The sequence below is a fragment of the Silurus meridionalis genome, chromosome 3 (assembly GCF_014805685.1).
Source record: "Silurus meridionalis isolate SWU-2019-XX chromosome 3, ASM1480568v1, whole genome shotgun sequence".
In the NCBI taxonomy this organism is placed as follows: Eukaryota; Metazoa; Chordata; class Actinopteri; order Siluriformes; family Siluridae; genus Silurus; species Silurus meridionalis.
Genome location: NC_060886.1, coordinates 25,065,940 through 25,087,157, shown reverse-complemented (window position 1 = coordinate 25,087,157; position 21,218 = coordinate 25,065,940). Strand labels below are relative to the sequence as shown.

Here is a 21,218-nt window from a genome sequence, read left to right as displayed (position 1 = left end):
ACAAAATGAACTCTAAAAAAGTTGAAAGTGAAGTGAGCAGTTATGTGAAAATGGCTGTTGGATGCCCTGAGAGCAGCAGAAATTACATTCAGTACCAGTCAAATATTTTGACATACATTATCTTCTCCTACAGTAGGTTTTCTTATTTTTCTTATTTTTAACATTGTACATTAATACTGAAGATATACATACTATTAAAAGAAAATGTATGGAATTATGTATGACACAAAAATGTGTTAAACAACCCAACATATGCTTTATATTTTAGATTCCTCAAAAAAGTACCTATCGTTTACTTTGATGACAGCTTTGCACACTTTCGCCATTCTCTCAGTCAACCTCATAAGGTGGTCACTTGGATTGTTTTTTTTCAATCTTCAAGTCAAGTCAAGAGGCTTTTATTGTCATTTCTACTATACACAGTGGTACACAGTACATGGTAAAAACGAGACAATGTTCCTCCAGAACCCTGGTGCTACACTAAACAACGTAGAACTACAACACCCAACAATCGAGTGCAACCTAGTGCAAACAGTGTAGACGAAAAACAGTACAGACAGACACTGCAGACAGACAACACAAGACAACACAAAACACAAAACACAAGCTAGCGCTGACCAGTAAACCTGCTGTATACTCTGATTATACAGTACTGTGCGATGAGAACTATAAAAATGATAACTGAGGAGATTCTAAGGAGTTCCCAGAGTTGTCGAAGTGCTTGTTGGCTGTTATTAACTCCACTCTAGAGTCCAAGTCATCCTAAACCATCTCACCTGGATTTAGATTGGGTGATTGTGGAGGCCAGGCCATCTAATGCAACACTCTATTGCGCTCCTTCTTGAACAAATAGCTCTCACTTAACCTAGAGATATGTTTGGGGTCATTACCCTGTTGGAAAACTAAATTATGGTTCCACAGTATGCAAACCAGAAGAATGGCGTGTCACTGCAAAATGCTGTGGTAGCCATGCTGTTTAATTGTGCCCACAACTTTAAAGAAATGACCAACAATTTCACCAGCAAAGCACCCCCACACCATCACACCATCTTCCTCAATGCTTTAAAGTGGGAACCACACATTCAGGAACTGTCCATTTGCTTTCTGTATGTCTAACAAAGACTCAGTGGTTAGAACCAAAATGACTTTTGTTTGTTGTTCTTCTGAAGTAATGGTTTCTTTGCCACAAGGCTCGACTCACACTGTCTCCTCTGAACAATGGATGTTGAAATATGTCTGCCACTTGAACTCTGAAGTTTCTGAGGCTGGTAATTCGAATAAACTTATTAGTTACCAATTCTAAAGCATTCTTAGCACAATATAGTTTGCACAGTAAATATATAATACCTATGTTAATAGAATAGCCTTTATTTGTCACATATACATTACAGCACAGTGAAATTTTGTTTTTCACATATCCCAGCTTGCTCAGAAGCTGGAGACAGAGATGATACGGCACCCGGCCCAAGTGAAATTCGGGCCAATTCCACCAAATACCAAAGAAGTGTATGTATACTTCTGACTTTGATGAAAGTGATAATAAAAATACATAAAAATTCTGCCTCGCTCGATTCTGACATTTAACAAATGCAAAAAATATGTTATTATTTATTGATTTAAAACAGAAAAAGTTTACACTATTTAATGTATGACAGTAAAGAAATAAAAGTTTTTGTGTTTTTTCTGAAGTGTATGTAAATATTTAGTTTCAACTGTATTTTATATGAAAAGTTTTATCTTACAAATATAATCTGTGGGGGGAAAAATATAATATGTTAAAGTTAATGAATTAAAATCCATGGATGGCGGTGGGATGGGGTTGGGTTTGAGGTTAAGGTATGCACCAACGATGATCTTGCACACCCGTCAGCAAATCTGCAGTTGCACGCCTGGTTCTGATAATGTGCCAAAAGCAAACGTGTCACTTCTATGTAAACAAATGCTCTCATTTTTTCTTAATACGTAAAAATGATTCCAAAATATTTTCTTTCTGCTTCTTTTTTGTTGTTGTTGTTTGCATAAATGAGTCAGGCACTACATTATCACCTACAAAATACAATTAAATAAATAAATAAATAAATAAAATAAAATCATGCCAGGCAACCTCAGATGCATGTGTAGCATGCTTGCAATGGGCAAGGAGAGCAACATGTCTATGTTTCACTCTTTTGATGTGATCAAAGAGACTATAAATACCCCTGTTCCTGGAGGCCCCAGATTTTGTTAGAAAACATATCTAAACAAACAGCATCATGAAGCCCAGGCTGCCATCATCCAGAACAAATCATCCAAAAAAATTCAGTCTTTGATTACGAAAAAATTCAAAATTTTTGAATATGAAACAATTATCATCTAGTACAGCATGGAAAACCGTTATGGACAATTCCCCTCTACACCAGAGGGCAGCCTTACTCCCTTGCAAATAAAAATATTTTGTTCCATTTTCTTCTATGATTATGCACGCCTGTTTTCTATTTACGTCCCTGAGTTTTCCTGATTTGGTTTTTGAAGTATTGTGCTTGTGCTATTGTGCTATCCTTGTTTTACCTGGCCTTGCTTAGTATTAGAATTGTCCTTGGTGCCTCTTGTTTTCTAATTTGTTTTATTTGTATTTAGTTTAGTCTTTACCAGCGTCCACCTTTTCGCTCCAGTGCTCTTTGACTAGCTAAAGATGGCATTATTACTGCCAGGGGCACATTTTTTCTCCCTCAAAGATCAATATTCACAGTTATGTACATCCACTTCCTGGATCAAGTCAATTAAAGTGGCTTTATTGTCAACCATATACAGTTAACAGTACACAGTGAAAAAATTAATTGCTCCAGTATCAAGGTGCTGCGTACATTTCTGAATTTTCTGCATAGTTAGAGTCACTCAGTATTTATTATTATGCAACTAGCCAAGCTGGAGATATTTTATTCTTTGTTTATACTAGTTAATATTTTATGCTACACTATCATCTTTAAATTGTAACTTACATTCGCATTCAAAAAGCCACATTTGTGTGTATGAGTGTGTATGTATGAGTGTGGATATAAAAATGCAAAAATAATGTACAAATTTCTCTATTCATCTAGCTTTGCTAGATCCACATTGACACTGACTGACTCTGACAGTGGAATGACATTCAAAAATGCAAATAAAAGATTATGGGGTTGCAGGAAATTCACAACTCCCAATTATTTATACACAATTTTAGGTATTTTTGGAATGAAGACACTTTGGGCTTTACTATCCAGCTTCCAGAGTTATTAATGCTCAAAAAAGATCAGTTATAGCTGCTGAAGTGCCTTGAAATAGTTTTTTACTGAAATTAAGGTTTATTTTTTTCATATACAAATACATGAAATCAGTCCTGGAGCAATCCAGAAAATGGGTTGAAAGCCACATGTCTCATAAGTTTATATTTCTAATTTGATGAATACAAAAAAAAAAAAAAGCTAATCTGGTCCCTTTTCTCCCTCGACCTGTTTGAAAACACATCTGTTGCATTTGTATGGACATTCATACAGACTGCATCTATATTGATGTCTGTCCATTTAGACAATACCTGGGGTCAACTGTGCAAAGTAATGGAAGAGTGCAGGCAGGATTTGAGATAGAAGGAAATCTGCAAGAGTGAAAGGGAAAGTTTATCGGACTGTGGTGGGTAGCAGAGTTAAAGATGCTGATATTTTGTGATGTTTAGTGATGAGTGACGAGGATGGACGGGATTAGAACCAAGTTTATTAGAGGGACAGCGCATGTAGGACGTTTTGGAGACAAGGTGAGGGAGGCGAGATTGAGATGATTTGGACATGTGCAGAGGAGGGACATGGGGTATATTGGTAGGAGAATGCTGAGGATGGAGCCACCAGGAAGGAGGAAAAGAGGAAGGCCAAGGAAGAGATTCATGGATGTGAGGGAAGACATGCAGGTAGCTGGTTTGAAAGAGGCAGATTTAGAGAACAGGGGGGTATGGAGACAGACGATCCACTGGCGTGACCCCTAACGGAAACATCTGAAAGAAGAAGAATACAGTATGCTCTGAATGTTAGCAAAATTGGCATCATTCATTGCAGGGATTGCAAATGACTAATTAACAACAGTAATTTGATTAATGACACATCCTAACATCAAAATAAAGTACCTACACTAATTTGTCCTAGAATAATAAATTATTGGTGGATCCAATGCTGTATCAATGTTTAAGGACATTTTAAACATTTTAAAGCTCAATATCAGATTAGTAAATCAAATAAAAGTTATAGGTTGCATTGTGTGTAATTATAACCAATTCCAGGCAGAGTGTGTTACCTATTCATGCTTGAGTCCTGTGCATAATGAACAAAATTGGTGGCCATAGCAGGCACAAATCCTCCATGACTGAGAATGTTAATCAGGCCTTAAAATACCTCAGGCAGGATTAAAACACAAGGACAAATGGTTTGTTTGTTATAGAACAGCAGACAGAAGGCCATTCATTTGGGCCGATACAAATCCCCTGTTCTCTAGTGGTTAGAGAAATACATCACACATGAGTACAAAAGGCCTGTCTGCCACAGGCTGGCCATTAGAATGCAGGCTTGAAGGATGTAAGTGTGCGGGACAATGATGGACAGCAATTTCACCAAATTTTAGATGTGATCAAATGGCAAAAAAGTGTGTCTTAAATGGCAGATAATGCAAATAAGCTTCGAATTCAGAGCAACACAGCTCCAGAGAAGGACGTGGACATCAGTGGAGGAGCTATGGAAGATGAAATGAGTCGTCCAGCCCCCGTTATGACCGAAGGAGACGATTCTGTATTTTACACTGAAGAAGAAGAAATTCCGCAGCAAATCCTTGACTCCATTTGGGCTCCATGTCCAGGAGAACCAATCTGGCCGGAAAAACTTAATTCTGTTCAGATGCAGAATTCAGGAGCTTGCTCTTCAGGCTGCAGTACTGGGCAAATGAAAGCAAGTCCAGAGCATGAATGTGTTGCAATGCAGATGGAAATGAAAAGTAAAATGGAAAACAAAGTGAATAATGCATCATCTACAGACACTGATGTGCACGACGTCACTGCAGCAAACAGCAGAATACCACACTCCGAAGAGCTTTCAACACCACCGGCAGGGCCCCTTAGGGCGTCTACCCTGACTGAAGCTGCACAGATGAAAGAGAGAGGTAGGAAATAATATATTAACCTGGGTGAGTGTATGGATCACTAGGTATACATTTAATTGACCATATACTGTATATATTCAACACTTGCAATATGGATACTATAAGAAAAGGCTGAATAAGCAAATTAAGCCAATTAATAATCACATTTAACAAAGTGTAATGTAAAATCCTTGGATGAGCACATCAGTCATTATGATCATAGATACAGTATAATTCTAAAATTCTATAATTCCAGTTTTCTGCTTACAGGTTTTTTTTTCTGGCACAGAAATGAGCTCATCCCCAGTACCAGAAATCTGTCCCTTTTTTTTTAAAGGCAGTTTACAGTCTCTTGTTGGGAAATGGGAAGGTTTCTTAAAGACTTGTTGACTTACCTCACAAAGAGCTGAAACCTCTTAAAAATAACAAACAGCACATTCAAAGTCTTTAATCTGTCTGATTTTTCTATCCAACACACACCCAGATGAGAGCAGCACCTATTTGCACTGTGAAGCCAAGAGACTGGACTCCCAGGAGTTGGCAGTGTGAGTCTGGAGGATGCGGAGCAGGAATACATGCTAGACTTGGCATGCGACTCTGACGGCAAGCCGTTTAATCACCTGATGCATGCCAAGTATGGAACAGTGTCATACCGGAAAATTCAGAGAGGCCAAACAAGGAAGAGGATTGAGATGTTCGAGTCTATGATGCAGCTGTGAAAGCCTTAAACATAACTAACACAGACACAAACACACACCAAGAGCCACACACACCATTTATTCACTTAGATGTGAGCTGCCATATATAACACAAGTCTTCTGGGTGCTTTCAAAATTCTTAATAATCTAGATAACATGATGAAGAATCACACAGAGAACGTAAATATTTTTTAAGATAACAGAAACTGAGCTCCTGAGCTGAAACATGTGAAAAAACAGCATTCTTATGTATTTAAACTCTCCAGTACTTGGTCACTAAAGAGGATAAAAGTGTAATCCTACTGGGGATAAAATCCTCCTGGTATTACTGCAATTTCCAATAAATCCATGCTTTGTAAACTAATGTAATATCAAAGTATAACAGAAAGGTACAAGAGAAAGCAAGGGGAGAGTTTTGATTTGGTGCCATAGACTATGTGCAGATCATTAGCTTTAATTTAAGCAGAAATAATTTATTCATCTAGGAATTTTAGGGGCCGTCAGATGCCTCAAAGTCATAATTAAGTGTTTCACCAAATTACCAGATTATACCTTTAAGCAATCCTTTTGCAGGATCCTTTTTTTGTGCATCAAAGTGAAACAATGTATTGGAATAAATAGCTTTAATATTAACCTTTGCAACAGCAAATACCGTCCAGATAAAAATCCAGAAATCTACAATGCTGTGCCATAATCAGATAAAACACCGCCTTTTTTCCACAGATTCTCCTCAATTACTCAAAAAATACTCAAAATAGTCCCTCAAAAAGATTGAATCATAAACAAAAATAATATATGAATATATATTCATATAGAATAATAACATTTTTGGATGCATTCACTGTAATCTGGAACCATGGAAAATGTGAGTCAGGAGTCTTTTTCTATCCAATCAGATATAACAAAAAATCTCATTCCACACGTAGTCTCCATTTGCTGTTATAATAACCTTCATTTATAGATTTTGGAGTGTGCTTGTGGAGATTTGTGATTATTCAGCCACAAAAGTGTTAGTAAAGTCAAATACTGATGACCTGGGTTGCAGTCAGCATTCCAGTTCATTCCATAGGTGTTCAGTGTGTTTGAGATCAGAGGTCTATAGCCTATATATATAGTCTATATACGTTCTTCCACGCCAACCCATATAGTCAAGTCAGGTCAAGTTTATTTCTATAGCGCTTTCCACAACAGACATTGTCTCAAAGCAGCTTTACAGAAATCAACGGTGAAGGTGAATGATGTGTATTTATCCCTGATGAGCAGCCGTGGCGACTGTGGCAAGGAAGAACTCCCTTAGATGTTATGAGGAAGAAACCTTAAGAGGAACCAGACTCAAAAGAGGAACCCATCCTCATTTGGGTGACATCAAGAGTTTGATCATAAATCTTTCAACAATACAGAACACTGGAGAGAGAGAACTAACATATAAACCATATCTTCATGAAGTTGTCTTTGTGCACAGGGGCATTGTCATACTGGAAGAGGTTTGTGTCTCCTGGTTCTAGTGACCAGAGAATAGAATGCTAACACTTCCAAAGACATCCTATACAATTGTGTTCCTCCAACTTTGTGGGAAATGTTCGGGGAAGAACCACATATAGCTGGAGAAGTTAGGTGTATAGTGTATTTTCAATACTTTCATCTACTATAAATCTGTATTAAACATCTACACAAACTATAGCAAATTGAAACCAAGGCTTTCTGTTGTGGTAAACCTACAGAGGTCAGGTCTGAGAGGTCAGGCTGGTGTGAGAATTCCCTGTATGAGATATATATATATATATATATATATATATATATATATATATATATATATATATATATAAAATTGCTATAGTGACAGAGCTCTGATCTGCTTAACAGCTTTTCTTATCTGTGCTATTGTCTACTTAACCAGTACATGTTTGTGTGAGTGAGAGAACTTTTTTTCTAGGCTTTATAGTAAGACGGTACTTTCCTGAATTACACAGAAAAAAGAATAAGTGTTTCCTGTTCATTGACTGTAACCATTTTTACAGTGGAAGACTTTTTTTATATATTTCTGTTAGCCTTTTCATACGGCTTACCGTGACTGATGAACATAAGAGTAGTATGAAATAAAAGCTTTGTATAATAATACTTATTGTTAAAATACTAATAACTTTGTTCTTGCGTATTCACAATAATAAACACAAATATTTTATCTCCTTTAGCTGCTTAATCTTTGACAGGGCCATGATATCCTGAGAATTCTGGGGTAAACATGGAATAAACCCTGGATAAGGCATCAGTCCATAGCAAGGTGATCTTGTTCTTTCATGTTCTTCCAGGGGAGGGTGTCTAGATGGGAGCTGATCTTTTTATAAAAAACATTCCCAAGCCTAACTAAATAAACCCAAAACATGTTATGGTCTGATGAGATGAAGATAGAACCTTTGGGGGTAATTCTGGAAGATATAGTTGGTGCAATTGCAGCAATAGCACCATACCTATGAAACAAGGTGGTGTAAATATTATGGGACTATAGGGTTCTGGTCAAAATCAAGGCTAATGGGCTGCTATGGATAACAATCTATGTTGAGAAGATGCAGGCCTTTGCTAGACAGCTGAAGTTTTCTTTTTTCTCCCTTCGAGCACAATAATGATCGAAAGCACAAGTCCAGGCCATCAGATGAATAGCTTCAGTCAGATCCCAGATCTAAATCTCATTATAAAGCTGTAGAATGGCTTTATTGAAAGGAAGGAGAAAATAAAAATGGCCAAATCAAGACATGCTTGTTAAGAATAAGTTTAGTAGACTTTTACAAAAACAAACAAAATGAGTGTTTTACTGCATTGCAAACTTATATATTTTTTTATCTTGACCTTTGTTGGTTGCTAGTTCACAATATTGGTGCCAAAAAGAGCTGACGCCCTTAATCTTGGTTTCAAAACTTGCAAAATCTTGCAATTTCAAAAGGAAATTACTTTTTTTTTTACACAATAATCTATAGACTTATCATCTTATCACAATTTCACAACTTCAAATACATCTTATTACATGTTGAAAGAACAAGTCTGTTTTGTTGTTTAGAAATCAGTTTATAAAATAAAGAAACTGTAGAGTTTCTGATACCCATGCATGATCATCAAAATCAGCACATATGCTCACATGTATTATGCATAATTCTTTTTTATTTATAATTACTTTGTTGTAAAAAAAAAATACCTAAACCACTATAACTTTAGAAAATGCATTATGCAACTTTAATAGTGTGCCATTATTTATTCAAACGCTGCAAACAGACAAAAAAGTTTTAATAACGTCAGTTTGATTTATTTGTAACATCCAGAATCACCAGGAGAAAAGTGAACGAGCAGAAAAAAAAAAAAAAAATCCAAACATGTTTATAAACATTGTAAACAGCTCCCTCTAGTGTCAGAGAACATGTACAGCATAACACGTTGTTTATTGATTGTGTTAAAGCTGTATACACAATTTAATTATTATTAAAAGCATTTCTAGTGTTTGTGCTACAATAATGAGGTTTATAAATCACTAACATCGTACCACAATAATTTTTTTTTTCATAAGAACAAAGTACCATTAGATGTGTTCTTTTCAGTACCTTTTTTTCCCTTTGTTTTAACTAAGGCACTTTAAATACACATGCTTGTTTCAACCAAGCAGAACAATGTACAAAATGGTCCCCCCAAAAAACACGATCATTTAGTGTAGCTGCCCCTGGGACAGAATAACCAAATAAAAAAAGAAAAAACAAAAGAAATACTGCTTTAGAAGCAGACCTTTTAACATTACACGCTATCTCTGCATGCATCTACCCATACTTCACTTGCGTACTACGCAACAGAACGTCTTCATCCTGACATAGTGAGATGGAAAGTTCGTGTGTCTTCGGCGCTCACTGTGCAAAGTAGTGTGTGAAATGCCATTTCTGATAGGGACTGGATCCATCGCATGGCTTTAGGGAAACAATGTCTCCTTCAGATCCTGCCTCCAGACACAAATGCTGAAAATGTGTCTCTGCGATCAGATGCTCTGCCTAACACAAACACACACAGAGATCATAAGGAAGACACTCGGAAACCTTCGGATACATGTGAAAGAGGAATATAGTTCATAGAAAAAATGTTTAAAAAAATTAGCACTAATTAGTTTGACAGGTTCGACTTCCGATTTTACGATCTTATGGTGACCAAAGTGATACGACAAAACTGTACAAATTCTCACGTGACAGGCAAATGTATCAGCGTATGCTCCGCCCTCCCCTCGTCCAATACAATTCGAATCGGTTTAATTCAATTATTTGCGCAGCACTTTTAGAAATAGCCCAATAGTGTCCCAATTCAACTTTACAGAAATAGATTACAAATGTATATTTCTGAATCATTAATTAATCTCAATATGCTTATCCTTAATGAGTGTATAATCAGTGGTGACAGTGGCGAGTGGAAAACTTGCTGAGATGGAATGAGAACGAAACCTTGAAAGGAACCAGATGCAAAAGGGAACCCATCCACATCTGGGTGACTCTGACATCATTGTAAGCCTCTGTGCTACTATGTGCTACTATGTGGTGTGTTGTAAGGTGCTCCTGAAAAAGGTTCAGGGAATCACTGACCTATCATTTTTTGAATGTAGACTCTGATGGAGCTTGAACTCAAGAAATATGACTTAATAAATATCTGTCTTTATACATTACACACTACATGGCTGAATGTATGTGGACCTTCACGCCAATATGTGCTTTTGCGTAATGCGTACCAGAATTTTATTTGACTTGTGCAGCCAGCGGAGGTGGGGCTTAGTGTTGTCACATGCTTCCAAGGCCACGCCTCTTTCCGCGACTTGTGCAGACACGCAAGTGTTGTTCTGGCGGAGAGTTCTCACCCAGCTGTAGCTGAAATGCTGGCTCTGAAAGATGGAGGACAAGGAGAGTCGTTAGTGTCCTGCAGTGTTTGTTCAACATCCTGGAATTTGAGTCGAGGAGACTTTTAGTTGAAAGGAAAATAATTTCAAGAAAAGTCCCATATATGAATTTTATTATGAGAGTCACTGTTTAGTCTCGGCTGTGACTGTTTATATTAACTTTATAGATAGCCTGAGGGATTTCTATAAAGAAATAGTTTTTTGTTTTAACGCCGAGAAGCAAAACGATTTAATTAATATAATATAATATAATATAATATAATATAATATAATAATGTGCCCATGAAATAAAATAAAGTCTAAAAATACATTATATACATAAAAGTATTGGGACACCTGTCTTTTTCAGCCATATGTGGTTCTTTCCCAAACTGTTACCACAAAGTTGGAGGCCCACAACTGCATAAGATGCCTTCGGATGTGATGGCATTAAATATCGAACAATTAGACCCATGTTCCAGCCTGACACTGTGCACAAACACATCTCCATGAAGATATGCTTCACATGGTTTGGAGGTGAAGAACCCTATTAAACACCTTTGGGATGAATGTGAATGCTGACTGCACCCCAGACCTCCTTACCTACATCAGTACCTGCCTTTACTCACACCCTTGTGGATAAAAGTTATAGTGGAACATCTTCCCGGAAGAGTCGAGCTGATTATATCAGCAAATGGGGACTGGAATGTGTCAGGTGTCTACAAACTTTTGCCTAGTTTAGTTTATAAAAAAAAAAAATTATAATAATAAAAAGAAATGCATTACCTGTTTACTTAGATCACATATCCCAAAAGATAAAGAGCCTTTCTCTTGCACAAGACACTTCCTTGTGCCAACGTTAAAAACCTAATAAGAAAAACAAAGAAGGAAAACAGGGTTAAAAGAACACCCTGAAACTACCCGAGAGAGAGAGAGAGAGAGAGAGAGAGAGAGAGAGAGAGAGAAAACACCGTGATTTCAAAACAAAGTGATGTTGTTGCTCTGGCCCTGACTATCTAAAACAAAGGCTTTAATCACAACAAGACCAGTGACAAAGCGCCCTTGTCAACATTTAACAATAGCCATGTCATCTGACTGAGAAAAACAAGACCTAATTAACATGTGTAACAGAGGATTGCGCAGCATTTTCAAAAATAACCAACAAAAGAAAACAGGAGAACTCGGGGTGACTAGAAGATCTCATCATATTTTCCATGAAACTTGCTACAGTATCTACAGAACAGGACATTTGCTAAATATTGTGAAATATATATATATATATATATATATATATATATATATATAAAAACAAAATATACAAAATAAAATATATAAAAATATAAAACAAATATTCAACACTTTAAAAGTGTTATACAGAAATAAATAACATTACATTTTTAATAAAACAACTCAGTTTAAAATGTTCAAAAGCAACAAACCGGCTGCTTTTCTAACCGTTATTTAAAAAAATGTCATATAAAGTTGTCAATATTTCAGAAATGAATACTATTTAATTAACGTCATTTAATATCGAATCAACATTATATACTTATTTTTTCCAGAACCAATTTGTGATTTCTCCTGCGACAATAAAAACTAATTATACTAAAAGTGAATATTTTTCTTTCCTAAATTCGGTGCCCATACCATGATTTCACTGTACTTACAAGACCTTCAGCTTTGGCCAGTGGAGCCTCCAGCTCAGGGTAGACGTTCTCCACGTACCACTTGAAGCTTTTGCACTGGAGCTTCTTACGCAGCTGGATCTGTTCTGTAAGGTTCCCGATGTCTATTAAATTCTTATCCAGCAGGTGCAGATAGCCATGGCCGTAGAAAATTTCTTTATGTTCGTCCAGCCAGACCTCAGCCACGCGGGCCAGGTTTCTCTCCACTGTCTTCTGGCGATCTTTAGGAAAAGCATAGGGGTTCTCACCGCGAAAAATATGACCCACGCGGGAGCACGGGATGATCTCGATCTCGCCACCACACATCCAGATCTGAAGAAAGAGAATCAGACATGAAGGGGTTCATTAGAAGAACGATTAACAAGATCATTTGTTGTTGATTAGTATGTGGTTGAAGAAATTCCATATCCATATCAATACACACTCACAAAATATAATATATAATAATACAATTATCATTATATAATCATAAACACGGCCCTCATTATATTCACATTTATATACACACACATACTACTTCAGTTCATATATATTATATATCTCTCAATAAACCAACATATGAGAATGTACAAGTATGTGTTTGAAATCTTTTTGGCTTACAGGTAAGAATGATAACACACAATCAACCATCAAGTCAAGTCAAGTCATGTTTATTTCTATAGCGCTTTTTACAACAGACATCGTCTCAAAGCAGCTTTACAGAATTTAAGAGTTAAGGTGAACGATGTGTATTTATCCCTGATGAGCAGCCATGGTGACTGTGGCAAGGAAAAACTCCATTAGATGTTATGAGGAAGAAACCTTGAGAGGAACCAGACTCAAACCTTGAAATCCAGTTCATCCAAGAGCGGTTGATTAGGTGTGGTGACTGGGGAGGACATTCTACGATAGACAATACGACTGTTTTCTCTCTATAGAACACTTACAGAGCTTGGATCTATGCTTCAGCTCATTGTCTTGTTTGATGGTGAAGTTGGTTACAGTAAGCCACAGTCCAGATGGAATTGCATGGCACTGAAGTATGGAATGGCAGCCATGTTGGTTCAGTTTTCCTTTCCATCTTAATAAGTCTCCAACCTTCCCTGCCCACAGAACCTTCTCCCAGTCATTCACTGTCCAACTTGTGTTTTTTTTGCATTTTTTACTGAGTTTGTTGCATATAAACTTAGGGAACATGCATGTGTCATAAAGCCATAATAGACTAGGTGTTTCCAAAACATTTTAAAGACAGTCTATGGTTATGTTTGATGATGTGGAATGTCTGTTAAACAAGTTCTCACTTGAAATTGAGCAGCCGTAACAGCCGTGTCTTTACCAGCCTCTTTTAAAGTTAATGGAACAAAATAAAAATAAAAAATGCAGTTTGCACTACACCCTCTGTCTCGGCTTTGACTATTTATCAAACGAATCGGCAAGTCTCCGAGCTACTATATAAACAAGAACGTTTATATTGTAACAGTCACTGCTATCAGAGCTTCTGTAAAAAGAAATGAATCAAAACCTTTGGACATCATATTAAAGAGTGAATTTTGTGCTGCTTTTACATGCTTTTAATCTGTTTAATGTTTATGTAGTGTGTCTAATATTCATGTCCCATTTGACTGGCTTGTTACTATAGAAACTATAAAAATGTTCTAAAAGGCACAATGATGTTAATTGGTATTAAATGTGCTTAAGATAACTTATAGCTTTATGACCTTGAAGGAGATCTCCATATTCTCCCCTCCCCACACATCCAGGCCTGGATCATATGCTCCCAGCTCATAAAAATACTTCCGGTCTATCGAGAACAGCCCCCCTGCCATCACTGGACACCTGAAAAATAACGTCACAGCAAAATATGACATTTACACTAAAGGCGTATTGTAGATACTTTGCATAAGGACAACTTACAATTATCTCATTTTATACAGCTAAGCAGTTGAGGGCTTAGGGCCTTGCTCAAGGGCTCAGCACAAACAGCTTGTTGGTGCTGGGATTTGAACTAGCTGAGCTACCAGTTTTAGTTGCTACATGCCATGCAAACTCATCATGCATCTCTGCAAACAAAGCTACGTTATAAGCACCGCTCTCTCAAGTGTAAGTGAGAAATGCAATGATGATAATTACCTGAGGGGATCTGAGACTTTGATGTTGTTCTTACGGATGTAGTCAGTTGATAGTGTGCTCCAACCAAACACTAAAGGCCATTTGAAGATGCCTCTTTGGAAATTGTCCACCATCACATAACTGTAAACACAAACAATGCTCCGAATGTTTTACAACCTTGTGATTTCGTTTTTTTGTTCGCATGGGTTCAAAAAGCTCGACCTCTACTTATAGCTACTCACTGTGCAATTCACCTCTAGTCTGACTGGTTCAAGCGCAAGACTGCTGAAGGCTGAACTTTGTAATTATATGCAGCGAAAATAGTTTTGTTTGAATTAACCTAAAGCATGTGACTCTTACTCCACATTTTCTTTAGCCTCTCTTGGGCAAAAGCTGAGCAAAGCTGTGTGTGTCTGTGTGTGTGTGTGTGTGTGTGTGCATGTGTGCGTGTCCTTCCCTATTTAGAACTTCCCTATTATGGTGTATATATTAAATATCTATATCGATATCTATCTATAACTGTCCATTGATGACTAGTTTAACATACATTAATAGATTGGGTTTCTGGAGGGACACACACACACACACACACAATATCAGACACATATGTCAATCATTCCAGACCCTTTTAAAGTATTCTTATATAACTCACTTATATAACTGCTATAACTCACTGTAGAGGTGGCAGAGCTCATAAGCTAAATGTGTATAAGCTGGAAGCTCTGGCCCACTTAACATTGTCCGATGAGCCTAAACTGTACATTAACTTCTTTCTTTCTAACTTACACACTAACCCTTAATATGGCAGTATTACAGATCTATCAGCAGTCCGTTATCTGCAGTCTGTTATTGTGGTTACAGTAAACTCTCCACAAATGGAAAAACTGAATATCTTTGCCATATTTAACACAAAACACTAAAACAAGAGAAATACTGTTTTACCTCCTGTTGACCTTCTGTAACTGAATCAAATTCACACACACACAAACACACAAACTGAGAGAGAGGCAGTGCGGTAGATATACAATCTGTGATGCAATACGCTGCAGCACGCTATTTAGATAGCAGTAAAATGTTTATGAAACAAAGTGACCATACTGAACTTTTTATACCATATGATAAAGAGATTAATAATACGAATATCTTATGTATTTTATCAACACCAAAAGAAAATCTCATCTGATTACGCATGGAAAACTTGGGAGTAATAATTTCCATGAACATTACAACACACAAAAGTGGAGGGTTGGGAATTCAAGCTGTGTTTGTGCTTTTTAGAAATCATTCAAGCCGTCTCACCTCATATCCTTGTCATTGATGACCTCGATAACAGGACAAGCGACTTTCCTGCGGTCGATGTGCACTCGGTCCAGCAGCGGTTCCAACCAGCCAACGTTACACTCGATATGGGAGTCCAGAAACGTCAAGACATCACCTGAGTCACGCAAACAATTAAAGAAACCAATAATCCAGCTCTAAACCGTGTATTTGTGTATGTGCAATTTTTTTTTTACATTAGTTTATGAAATAATTTTTTTTTTTATATTTATTTATAGTTGTTGTTTTTTATATTTTCAGTCAGTAAATAATAGAAGTTATAAAAGCACTGACATACTGTACAATAATATATTCTATATAATAATTGGTAATAATATTCCAAATGTGTTGCTAATTTCTTTCGTGTGTGGGTTTTTTTCCCACCAGTTTATCAGTTAGAGAAATATCCACACACACAGACAGTTTTACTTATACACACTTACAACAATACAGTATGTCTATTGAAATACAGATGCACATGTTTGCTTATGTGTGTTTACCCTTTGCCTCAGCAGCCCCGGCCAACCTCGCCCTGATCAGCCCGTGCCTCTCTTTGAGGCGGATGATCCGAACTTTGGGGTACTGTGCCATGTAGGCATCCAGCTTTTCCTTCAGGTAGTCTGCAGCACAAAACAGACAGAAACTGTTTGCCACTAGTGTTGAAAGAGTGGAAAATATAGTATGAGGATGACATAATATACGTAATCATGTCATTGGAAAACTTGTGTTGCAAGGGTATGATTTTCTAAATGACAGTTTCACTTTCTAAGAATCAGGCCAACTGTGTTGACACACACAAGGAATTCGGTTCCAGCTGTTAGTGACTCTCAAAAGAACAGACATAAATAAAACTATACATTCAGCTTGGACTATACAAGACAAAACAGACAATGTGAGACAATATAGACAGTATGAGTATTAAATAGGAATGCAGATTATATGACAGATCAGTAATGTACATAAAGTATAGTGTAGTGCAAATGACAGTATCGTGCGCCAGGTATGATACGATTTCTGATGCAACAACATTAAAGTGTCTGGTACTGACACTCGCATTCTGAAAAATAACAAGATTAAACTACTGCTGTGACTACTGACAAGACAATATAAAGTTGTATCTTCTCCTAGTTCTCACTTTAATTATGAACTGTTTTGCTTTAATAAACCGGTCCACCCTGATCATTCAACACAACTAGAGAAAAAAAAATGTCAAGGTACTCTGTCAGACTAAGTCACCCCTAGTTGCTAACACTAACTACCCTTAATTAAATCTCTTTCTATATATAGATGTCTCTGTTCCGCACCTTGTAAAAGAATTCGGTTTGAACAGGCAAACATTAAGCACAAACGGAAACCCCTGCGATCAACCTTGGCGCTTTCCATCGACAAACCTTTTGTACTGCAGTCGTCCACCAGCAGAATCTCTTTGAGCAGGTGAGGTGGAGATCTGTTCAGCACGCTGTGGACAGAGCGCAGCAGGGTGGACCAAACCTCGTCCACGAAGCAGAAGATCACGCTCGTTGTAGGAAGCTCGTCGTGAACTAGATTCTGCATGCATCTTAATCGGAAAAAAAAAAAGAACGTACGCTTAAACTACAACTAATACGACTACTACTAATAATAATAAAGTCGCAGCAGTCTAGAAGATAATACTAGAACACGGTTACAATTTTGTATCCGCCTGTGATACAAACAAAAGAAAATGAACAAAAACAAAAAGGGATCGTTAAAATTGTCCAATGAGGATCTTAAATCATCATAATTTATAATAATAAAAAAATCATAACTATTAAAAACAATTGTTTTTTTGTTTCCAGGGAAACATATGAAAATCACTTATGCTTCTGAAAAGCACTACTAAATAAAACAAATATGCAATACTTAAACAAACAATAAACGATTCACACATTTTATTCATTTAATTTTTAACATCCTGTTCATAAGTTTACACCCCCTGGCTCTTATCATGTTGCCGTCTTAAAAATCAGTCAATATTTGCACTTTTTTGGAACCATTGTATCCGGGTCCCTCAGTCATCCGATATGTGAAAAGTCACCGCTGGAAAGGGCTCAAATATGCTGGAGATGCCGGAAGACAAAATAATGTGCAGCTCGGGGAGAATTTTTGTTTTATCAAGGCTTGTTGATCCTCCAAAGACAAATATGGGACAATTGCAAAAAAATAAAATAAATTCAGCCAGTGATTATTCAGGTACCAGGTAACTTAGATATTATTGTATCTTGTATAGTCACCTGTAAAAAAAAAAAAAAAGCAACAAAATGCAATTTTTTATCCTTCTTTCTTTCTTTATTTTAATTATTAGATTTCTGCAGGGCATATGTACACTTATGACCTTAACCGTATGTATTTAAAGATTTGTTTGATACGATATTGGAATAAATAAAAGCGAGGTAGATGGTTAGATAGAACATGATCGTCATTGGCTATGTGCGGTGAAAATGTGCAGAAGCTGTCCTGGATTTCAGCTCATCCCAATCGCCACACCATCTCTGAAAAGTTGTGCTGAGACAATGTCTCAAATCGAATCGAATTGACTATTATAAACAAAAAAAAAGGATTACATTTGTGATGACCAACAAAACTGACTTACCTACTCAGAATGGATCATACTCATGATCACACAAACAAACAAAATGAAAGATCTACTCACTCTTGAGGCCGTGTATCTGGAATGGCCCTGTCCACAGGTATCCTATCGCTGAGGAACACGTTGAAATATCCCTCACTCCATCTGCGTTTGCTTTCCTCCAGATCATCCAGAGGTACCTCGGCCGCCCAGCCGAACTGCCCCGGCGCATCCGTGTCCCTCGGTTTGATGGTCACGTCGAGGTTCATGACCTTATGCAGTCCATCTTTTTTCCTCACACTTGTAGAGTTCAGAAGCTCTCTTGTTTGGATGCTTGAAGCATTGACAAGGTGTTGTGGTGGCTTCGCAGTGACGTTACCTCGAACAACAGATTCTCCTTTATTTATTATTTGGATTGTCTGGACGGCGTGTTTCAGTGCATCTGGTTCGATCTTTTGGAATGTGTTGGCATCCTGAGGGGAGTCCTTTGGGGGTCGTTTTGGTGGTGTTTGGGGTGGTATTGTGCCATTTGATTGCAGTTTGGTGTGTTTTCCATCCTGGCCAGGAGATGGCGCTTTGGTTTTTGCCAGTACTTCTTTTTCTGTGGCGATTCCTGGAGTTACTTTGTGGATTGGAGAGATCTTTCGAACTGATGGATTCTGATTTTGATCCACATCCACTTTCGGGTCACTTCCGGCTAAATCGTGAACACCAGGCTTCGCTTTCTTCTCGCCATTCATCCTGCGAGGCTTTTTGCCCCTGTAAACCTCCCCAACTTGTCTCCTAAACTGCTCTGATCGTTCAGATGCCTCTACATCCGGGTTCACCTTTTGGACAGGGTAACGCCTCAAGTTCGTAGTAACTGTCTTTTGTGTTTTGTCCAATTGTCTTTCTTTCAACACAAGATCTTTCATGAGTTGTCCATTCACGTCTGTAATGGACAGCCTGAGAGCTGCCATATCAAACAGGAGCCAAAGCACTGAAGCAACGAACACAAACGCCAGAAACCTCCCGCTACCTCTTAAATATTTACTCACCTTCATTTCTGTTCTTGTTTTTAACTGATGTCCTTTCCAAAGTGTATTGCAAAGTGGAAATAATAATAATAATCATAAAAAGAGTTAAGAAAACACACTTCAGCACAGAGCAGCCATGACTGCGTGGCAGCATCTTATCCACGTCCTTCTCTGAAAACTTTCTCCAAGTCCCATTTTGTCCACTGGAAATCCAAACACGATCTCATTTACACCTAAAAACAACGTGTATGACATTAGGAGGGGAAAAGAAAACTGCACCAAACCACACACACATGCACAATAACACGTCCGCCAGGTAACTTCTCCAGGACCAACTTATCACGACGTGAATATGCCTGCCAGGTTGCCAGATCGCAGCATATTCTTCACCCCTCAATCGTCGAGTCAGCTTGATTATTCCACTATGCAACAATTATCCTAACACAGCGTTACATCAGCCTTAAAGACGAAACTCCCATATAATAATTCGATGTTCACGTCACCTGGAAACCAGCAGGAGTATATTGCGCAATCTGGCAACCCGTGTGCGTGGTAGCTCCACGTTGTCCATTGAGACACTCCTCTGAAGTGTGACTATATATATGTGGAGGTCATATTTCATAAGTGTGATAATAGTGCAAATAGTTTCTGGTTTCAGAGTGGAAAGGTCGAGAGAAACTGTAAGCAATGATCATATATATATATATATATATATATATATATATATATATATATATATATATATATATATATATATATAATTTTTATTTTATTTTATTTTTTTCAAAATAAAAAATTGTTGTCAAGGATTAGTATGGGTTGGTTGTCAAGAATCTTAGTCATGGAGATCCTGGATGGAGCTGAGTACTTACACGTGGTCAAAGTGTAGACTGCAGTGTCTATCTGCTGAATATTATTATAATAGAATTATTTAAAATATTTATATATATCATTTGAAATATTTAAAGTAGACAACAATACTACCTTTCCTCCTCTTCCTCCACTTCCTCAACTGCCTACGATAAACAATAAGTACAATATAGTATATGATATCAGCATTTTTTTTATGTTTTGGTATCATATACTAAAAAACTAAAACAAAACAAAAAACCTACATCACACCATTATGTAAGCCTTCAATAAAAGTAGGAAGAACCCAATATTACATATCACTATATTTATATATATATATATATATATATATATATATATATATATATATATATATATATATATATATATATTACATATACTCTTTTTGGTTTGATGGTTCGTGTTCTGGTTTTCAGGCCCGGTTCTGTGATTTATTACATAAGTAGTGATGTTTTACTGCTTATGTAATAATTGTGTAATTCAATAATTGGGAGTTATTGTGAATAACATGGAATTTGTAATTGATATTTAAAATATTATGGTCATGACAGGTGAAGATATTGAGATGCTGAATAGCAGAATTGTAATCAAGACAGAAAGAAAGAGAGAGAGAGAGAGAGAGAGAGAGAGAGAGAGATCCTGATCCTGTAAGCAGGCCAGTGCCTCATGCTGCTGTGTGTGTAGTGAGGTCAGATGGGAGTTTGGATCCCTGAGTGTGTGGCCTTCTCGTCCTGGCGGAGATGCTTTCATAGGGGTTCTTTAGACTGATTAGCCTGAGGACAGCCCTGAGGCCTCGTCCCAATCCCCACGACATTCATTAGCTCACATGCCTGTTCATTAACCAATTAGAGGCAGGCACCAACTGGCACATTTCATTCACCGCTTATTAAAACTCATAACACACACACATACACACACACACACACACACACACAC

The 21,218-nt window shown here is 37.3% G+C and overlaps 1 protein-coding gene across 1 annotated transcript; it reads right to left on the bottom strand.

The window, feature by feature from the left end:
• Positions 1-8,961: 8,961 nt before the first annotated feature.
• Positions 8,962-19,901, bottom strand: LOC124383226 (polypeptide N-acetylgalactosaminyltransferase 5). Its single transcript, XM_046845688.1, has 10 exons — positions 18,478-19,901; positions 17,198-17,364; positions 16,307-16,426; positions 15,789-15,924; positions 14,511-14,630; positions 14,099-14,216; positions 12,384-12,713; positions 11,503-11,583; positions 10,573-10,722; positions 8,962-9,850 (listed from the first exon to the last, which is right to left on the bottom strand). Exons 1-10 carry the CDS (start codon positions 19,434-19,436, stop codon positions 9,710-9,712), a joined length of 2,322 nt encoding a protein of 773 aa, XP_046701644.1. The 5' UTR covers positions 19,437-19,901; the 3' UTR covers positions 8,962-9,709.
• Positions 19,902-21,218: the final 1,317 nt, after the last annotated feature.